Source organism: Carlito syrichta, unplaced genomic scaffold (genome assembly GCF_000164805.1).
Source record: "Carlito syrichta isolate Samal-C Ts95f unplaced genomic scaffold, Tarsius_syrichta-2.0.1 Scaffold302326, whole genome shotgun sequence".
Taxonomy (NCBI): Eukaryota; Metazoa; Chordata; class Mammalia; order Primates; family Tarsiidae; genus Carlito; species Carlito syrichta.
This window is the reverse complement of record NW_007246422.1, coordinates 28,521-35,713: the sequence shown is the minus strand read 5'-3', so window position 1 is coordinate 35,713 and position 7,193 is coordinate 28,521. Positions and strand designations below refer to the sequence as shown.

Here is a 7,193-nt window from a genome sequence, read left to right as displayed (position 1 = left end):
CTGGGTGACAGAGTGAGACTCCTACTCAAGAAAAAAAAAAAGATGTGAGCATTACAGGAGACTGGGTAAGGAGTAGACAATAGCTCTCTGTACTATCTTTGCAACTTTTCTGTACATCCAAAATTACTCCAAAGCTCAAAATTATTTTTAAAATCGGGATGCTAATAACATCCATAAGATTATTGTGAGGATCCAATGAAATAATGTCTGGAACACAGTGCTGGCACAGAGCGTGCCCTCAATCAACGGTGGTGGGTCACGGTCACGGACACTTAGTCTCCCACATCATCTCCCAGGATCTTGTTCCCCATCTGCTCCAAGCACATGGGTCTTGTCTCCCAGCTAGATAACAAACTCATCAAAGGCAAGACAAGGCTTTCCCTTTCACCACTCAGCACTGGTCCAGTCCTGGGCACAAGAAGACGCTAAATAAATTAATACATTCTATGTTGCCATTTTGGCCTAAGACAAAGTCCAAGTGTTAACATTTTTCCACCACGTCTCTCTGTCTAGATATAGGGAGACACTAGTCTTAATTTCAAAATGTAGTTATCTCCCCAGTGAGGATAATTATCTTAGAAGAAAAAAAATTCCTCTTTCTATCCCTGGATACCAGGGCTGGACAGTCACCACCCAAGCAAACCCCAAATCCCTATGATGACAAGGCTTCTGGGTGGAATTTCTGTGGATGACAGGTGAATGCCGTTTGTTTCTTCTTTCTCCGTCTCCCCACCCAAACTTTAATCTCCATGCAGAAAAATATTTAACATCCAGAAATCTTCACAGGTCCTTGGGAAAATGTCCCATTTCCCCAAGGGATAAGCTTTTTTTTTTTTTTTTTTTTTTTTTTTTAGTTGGAGTCTCACTCTGTCACTCAGACTGCAGTGCAGTGGCTGCTCCCAGTCACCGCAGCCTCGACCTGCTGGGCTCCGGGGATCCTTCTGCCTCAGCCTTCCAAGTGGCTGGAACTACAGGCACGCGCGACTACGCCCGGCTAATTTTTGATTTATTGTAGAGATGAGGTCTCGCCAAGTTGCCCAGGCGGGTCTCGAACCCGCAGGCTCAGGCAATCCACTCACCTCATCCTCCCAAAGCGCGGAAGGGATAAGCTTTTTTTAATGATCACTGGAGCTCCTCTCACTTGGAGAAAATGATGTGTTGTAATAATACATCTAGAGCTTAGATCTTTGGAGTTTGTAATATTGGTCAAAGGGTTATAATGTATAGCACTATTATGAGCAAATAATTATTTGTATCCAAGATACAATGGGCCATGCACAGACGGCTCCCTGGAGAGGTACTAAGTCACTTCAATGCTAGAAATGATTGCTAGTGTTTATAAGATGCAGCACTTCAAAGGCTATATCGCTTTATCTGTCTGACCTTGACATCTTCCCTTTTTGTCCTTTGGCGCCGCAGCCTTCAGCATGCCAGAAGTGAATGTGGACCATAATGCCAGCTCAGAGACCTTGCGGTGTGAGGCTCCCCGATGGTTCCCCCAGCCCACAGTGGTCTGGGCATCTCAGGTTGATGGGGGAGCCAACTTCTCAGAAGTCTCCAACACCAGCTTTGAGCTGAACTCTGAGAATGTGACCATGAAGGTTGTATCTGTGCTCTACAACGTCACGATCAACAACACCTATTCGTGTATGATTGAAAATGACATTGCCAAAGCCACAGGGGATATCAAGGTGACAGGTGGGTTCCTCCATGCTTTTTGTACCGACTTGCTGGGGAGAGAATTAAATCTAAATTGATACTGAATTTCTTTAACAGATATATCATGTACCAGGGCACAAACGTCCCTGGAGTCTTCTTCACTGAGACCTTGATCACAAGTCCAGTTGGGATTGCATACATAAAAGAAAGCCTAACACACAACAATATGTATGACATATAGGTCAAAGGTGACAATTAGGCTTCATCTCATATGCCTTTTCACTGACTGGTTGTGTGGAGAGCAGTGTTTATGATTCTGAGCTCCTATGGTAGGACTACTTGGCATAGCACTGGGGAAGTGATGATTATCTGACATCTTTGATAATTCTGTTGGCGTACTGCAGCCTAAGCCCCCCCAAACTAGTCTGGTTCTAGCCTGCTTTTGAAAAGGCTTTAAATCCGAAGACTAAAAGTCTGGACTCTGACCCAGTCTTATTTGCCCCTCATGGCACTGACTCATCACCCCACTAGTATTGGCCAAGGATTACTCTGAAATCTCTAGCACACCGCCTGAGAACTGGCCAAGAAGACTCAGCACACTAGTCTCCCTGTAGTGCTTTAGTGTGTACAAAACTAGCATTGAGCCAGTATCAAGAAAATGCATAGGTTGAATTATGACTTTTAAGACCATTCCTTCTGGGGCTACATGGGATTCAAGTAGAAGGAGCATGTCAGGAGACTGCTGTCTATATCAAGCCTAGTACTAGGCAGAAAATATCCTACACATCATAAGTACCCTATAAATGTTTGCTCAACTTAGCATCATAAAGTATATCCTCATCAAATTTTCACATTTAAAATTATACATATGAACTCCCAAAGTATATACAACTATGATATAGCCATTTAAAAATAAAATTACATATATGAAAAAGTGACCTACTGAATGGGAGAAAATATTTGTAAATCATATCCCTTAATAAGGGATTAATATTCAGAGTATATAAAGAACTTCTACAACTCAACAACAAAAAAATCAAATAACCCAATTTAAAAATGGGCAAAAGCCAAGCGCAGTGGCTCATGCCTGTAATCTCAGCACTTTGGGAGGAGGATGCGAGAGGACTGCGTGAGCCCAGAGGTTTGAGACCAGCCTGGGCCATTTGGTGAGACCTCGTGTCTTACAATAAATCAAAAAAATTGCTGGGCATGATGGTGCATGCCTGTAGTTCCAGTTACTTAGAATGCTAAGGCGGAAGGATCACCTGAGCCCAGCAGGTTGAGGCTGCAGTGGCCATGAGCATGCCACTGCACTCCAGCCTGGGCAAAAGAGTAAGACTCCAACTCAAAGAAAAGGGGGAGGGAGGCAAAGGACTTGAATAGACATTTATCTAAAAATGATATACAAATGGCAAAAAGAAAGAAAGATGCTCAATATCATTAATCATCAGAGAAATGCAAATCAAAACCACAATGAGACATCACCTAACACCCATTAGGATGGCTACCATAAAAAAATAAGGCCGGGCTGGGTGGCTCAGCCTGTAATCCCAGCGCTTTGGGAGGCTGAGGTGAGTGGATCACCTGAGCACACGGGTTCGAGACCCACCTGGGCAACTTAGCAAGACCTCATCTCCACTATAAATAAAAAACTAGCCGGGCATGGTAGTGCGTGCCTGTAATTCCGACTACTCCGAAGGCTGAGGCGGAAGGATCGCCAGAGCCCAGCAGGTCGAGGCTGCGGTGGCTGGGAGCGGCCATTGCACTCTAGTCTGGGTTACAGAGTGAGACTCCAACTCGAAAAAAATAAAAATAAAAATAAAAGAATGAAAATAACAAGTGTTGATGAGGACATGAAGGAACTGGAATTCTCATGCACTGTTGGTAGGATTGTAAAGATGCAACTGCTATAGAAAACAGTATGAAGGGTCCTCAGTAAATTAAACATAGAAATACCACATCATCTAGCAAATTCAAGGAAACAGAAAGTAGAACAGTGGTTACTAAGGGTAGGGTGAAGGGGTAATGGGAGAAAGGGTTTGTTGTTTAATGGGTTTCAGATTTGAAAAATGAAAAAGTTCTAAAGATCTGGACAACAATACGAAGATACACAATACTATTGAACTGTTCACTTAAAAAATTGTCAAGATGGTAAATTTTATGTTGTGTGCTTTTTACTACAATTTTTAAAAAGTAAACAATCTCAGCACTTTAGGAGGCCAAGGTGAGAGGAGAGCCTGAGCCCGTGGGTTCGAGACCAGCCCGGGCAACCTGACGAAACCTTATCTCTACAATAAATCAATAAATTAGCCAGGCATGGTGGCACACGCTTGTAGTTCCAGTTACTTGGAAGGCTAAGGCAGAGGGTCGAGGCTGTGGTGGCCGTGAGCGTGTCACTGCACTCCAGCCTGGGCAACAGGGTGAGACTCCAACTCAAAGAAAAAAATATACATATATATATATATATGTTGGAGCAACCACATCTTGCCATATAGACTCAAACGAGCATCTATTACACACCAAGTATGTTCAAGCACTCTGTTGAGCCCCATGAAAGACTGAGGTGAACGGCACAAGTTTCATAAAAGAAGTCCGTTATAGTGTAAATTTAGTGCCTTTGGGGGAAAGTTGTTAATTGTGACTACAGTGGATCAGGCAGAGTTCAAGCGGGATTTTGAAGGAAAAGAAAAATGGTTTGGGTAGGATAGGAAGCCGTGAAGTCAGAAATCTACAGCAGTGATTCAGATAAGAAGCCATGAGGGAATTAACTGGGCAGTGGCAATGGGAAAGAAACAGGCAAAGAATCAAAAGTCTCCTGAACAAAACAATGCGCAGGCCTTGGTGATGCGAATGTGAAAGTTCAGAGGAATACCAGATCAAAATGGGGCTGGTATTTCTTAGGATGCTCAGGAGGTTGGTGATGCGACTAGCAACAAAACAATGACAGACCAAAACACCCAAACAGGAGCAGCATGGCTCAGCCCAGTTCCCAGCACATGGTAGGCTTTGGGGAGATGCTCTATCGCTGCTCCACATGTTTCCTTCTGTGAAGGGGTCTCCACCAACGTCCACTTTTTAGCCCTGTTCTCCCTCCCTCTTTCACTCTTCCCCAGCGGAGGAGGAGTGAGTGTGTCTGACTGGAGGGTACATCGGAAGAAGCTGGGCACGGCCAGCGCAGCGCCTTCTTTTTCTTTTCCCTTTCTTTTTTTTTTTTTTTTTTTTTTGAGTTGGAGTCTCACTCTGTCGCCCAGACTAGAGTGCAGCAGCCGCTCCTGGCCACCACAGCCTCGACCTGCCGGGCTCCGGCAAGCCTTCCGCCTCAGCCTTCCCAGTAGCTGGAACTACAGGTGCGTGCTACCATGCCCGGCTAGTTTATTTATTTATTTATTTATTGCAGAGACGCGGTCTCGCCAAGTTGCCCAGGTGGGTCTCGAACCCGCGGGCTCAGGCAATCCACTCACCTCAGCCTCCCAAGGCGCGGGATGACAGGCTGAGCCACCGAGCCCGGCTTGCCCTTTCTTTTTAACTGGCTCTCAGGAAATCTATGTATGCTCCTCTCTACTCCTTCAAGCCATCCGTTTTCAGGGATAGAATCTGCCCTTACAGGACAAAGCCTGCCCCAGTCTGGGTCTGTCTGTCGCTGGAAAGTCTGGACTGTAGCCCACTTGCCTGTCTGCAAATCCCATTCCTTACTAATAGATTGTTCAGCTGTAGAAGCGATATTTTGATCATCCAGTTACCTTACTTTTTTTTCTTTTTTTGAGTCGGGTTCTTACTCTGTAACCCAGAATGGAGGGCAGTGGTACAATCATGGCTCACTGCAGCCTCTACCTCCTGGCTCTGGTGATCCTTCCACCTCAACCTCCCAAGTAGCTGGGACTTACAGGCATGTAGCCCCATGCGCCGCTCATTTTAAAAATATGTTGTAGAGACTAGGTCTCACTATGTTGCCCAGGTTGTTCTCAAGCTCCTGGGCTCAAGTGATCCTCCTGCCTCAGCCTCTCAAAGTACTGGAATTACAGGCATGAGCCACTATGCCTGGCCTGTCCTTCTCTTTAATTGGTTCAGAGCTAAGCTAGGGAAGCGGGTGACATTTATTCGACCCATTTGCACCCCAACAGTAAGTGCTCAGAAATATTTACTGAATAATTATGTTTTTAACCCATATATCTAGTAGCAACTGAAAGTCCAGATGTGGAACTCAGGACAGAGTTCAAGCTAAGTAAGGAGATAGATTTGGAAACGATCAGTATGAAAGTAATGCTTATTAGGCTTGAGTGGGGTTACTATTCTTATTGCTTCTATAGCTAGTATTTATTGAGTGTTTACTATGGGCCAGCCACTGTTCTAAGTGAGTGCTTTACGTGTATTAACTCATCCATCCTCATAAGAACCCTATGAAGTAGATTATTACTTTATCCCTATTTTATAGATGAAACTGGAGCATATTTATTGAGCAACTTGCCTAAAACCATACAACTAGTAATAGACAGAGCTGAAATGAAATAAACGAGATAGGATTGTCTAGGGAGAAAACAGAGCAAAAGAAGTGTAACTTCATTTCTTTCCTTCTACCTTTCTTGACTTCAAATTAGAGCAATACTTCCTCGGTACTTTCTAGTGGTGTGACGAAAGCTAATGACACACATCCTGTACAGGTCCCTGCCGAGAGGGAAAATGTGTCTGAAGCCAAAGACAGGTCATTGCTATTGGTGTGGCCAATAACACTCTCTATATCGGTATAGTTTTTCGTTGACTGAGTGGCCACTGGAAAGACCACAGAATGGAACTTCCTTTGGAAAGGAAAAGCGATGCCTTTAAGCCAATGACAGAGAGGTAGAGGAATGGGTGCAACATTGCCTGTGTTGGGAACAACTTGTTCTGGTTTTCAGATACTTTTTTTTTGCCAACCAGTCATGTGAAGAAGACATCCAGCTTCTCTATGACCCTGAACCTCTTTCTCTCCCTTCACAGACTCTGAGATCAAAAGGCGGAGTCACCTACAGCTGCTGAACTCAAAGGCTTCTCCATGTGTCTCTTCTTTCTCTGCCATCATTTGGGTACTTCTGCCTCTCTCCTCTTACCTGGTGCTAAAATAATGTGCCTTGGCTGCACAAAGACATGCAAAGTCACTGGCACAACAGGTGAGATGAATCCCAAGTAGTGTGGGAGACTGCTTCTGTGTGAGTCAGGTAACCTTCAGCATCAGCCACCGAAAGAAACACTTAAAGATGCCAGGGCTGTGACACTATTTCCACTAGCGTCGGGAAAGGTAATCATGTGTTAGCTTAACAAACTGCACACACTTGTCGACAGACCTATAAAAAGACAACTCCATACAATTCAAATATTTGTGTGAATTCAAACACCTTTTAATTTACTGAGTCATCAATGAAGACAAAATGCCTTATTGAAGTGAAAGAGATATTTAGCCCTGACTAGTTACCCTGGATTTCACTGTTATTTCTAAAACGTAATGACATGCCCAGAATCACTCGCCTATGTGGCCTCCCCCGAACCCCTCCAACAGCCCC

General features: G+C 44.4%; 1 protein-coding gene across 1 annotated transcript in view; it reads left to right on the top strand.

Moving 5' to 3' along the window:
• The window catches only part of VTCN1 (V-set domain containing T-cell activation inhibitor 1), a 28,357-nt gene extending 21,563 nt beyond the window's left edge, over positions 1–6,794 (top strand). The window contains exons 5-6 of the mRNA XM_021711500.1: positions 1,420–1,698; positions 6,634–6,794. Of these exons, the coding sequence (XP_021567175.1) occupies positions 1,420–1,698; positions 6,634–6,758 (404 nt within the window). The 3' untranslated portion in view covers positions 6,759–6,794. The remainder of the gene's footprint in view (positions 1–1,419; positions 1,699–6,633) is intronic.
• The last annotated feature ends 399 nt before the right edge of the window (positions 6,795–7,193 follow it).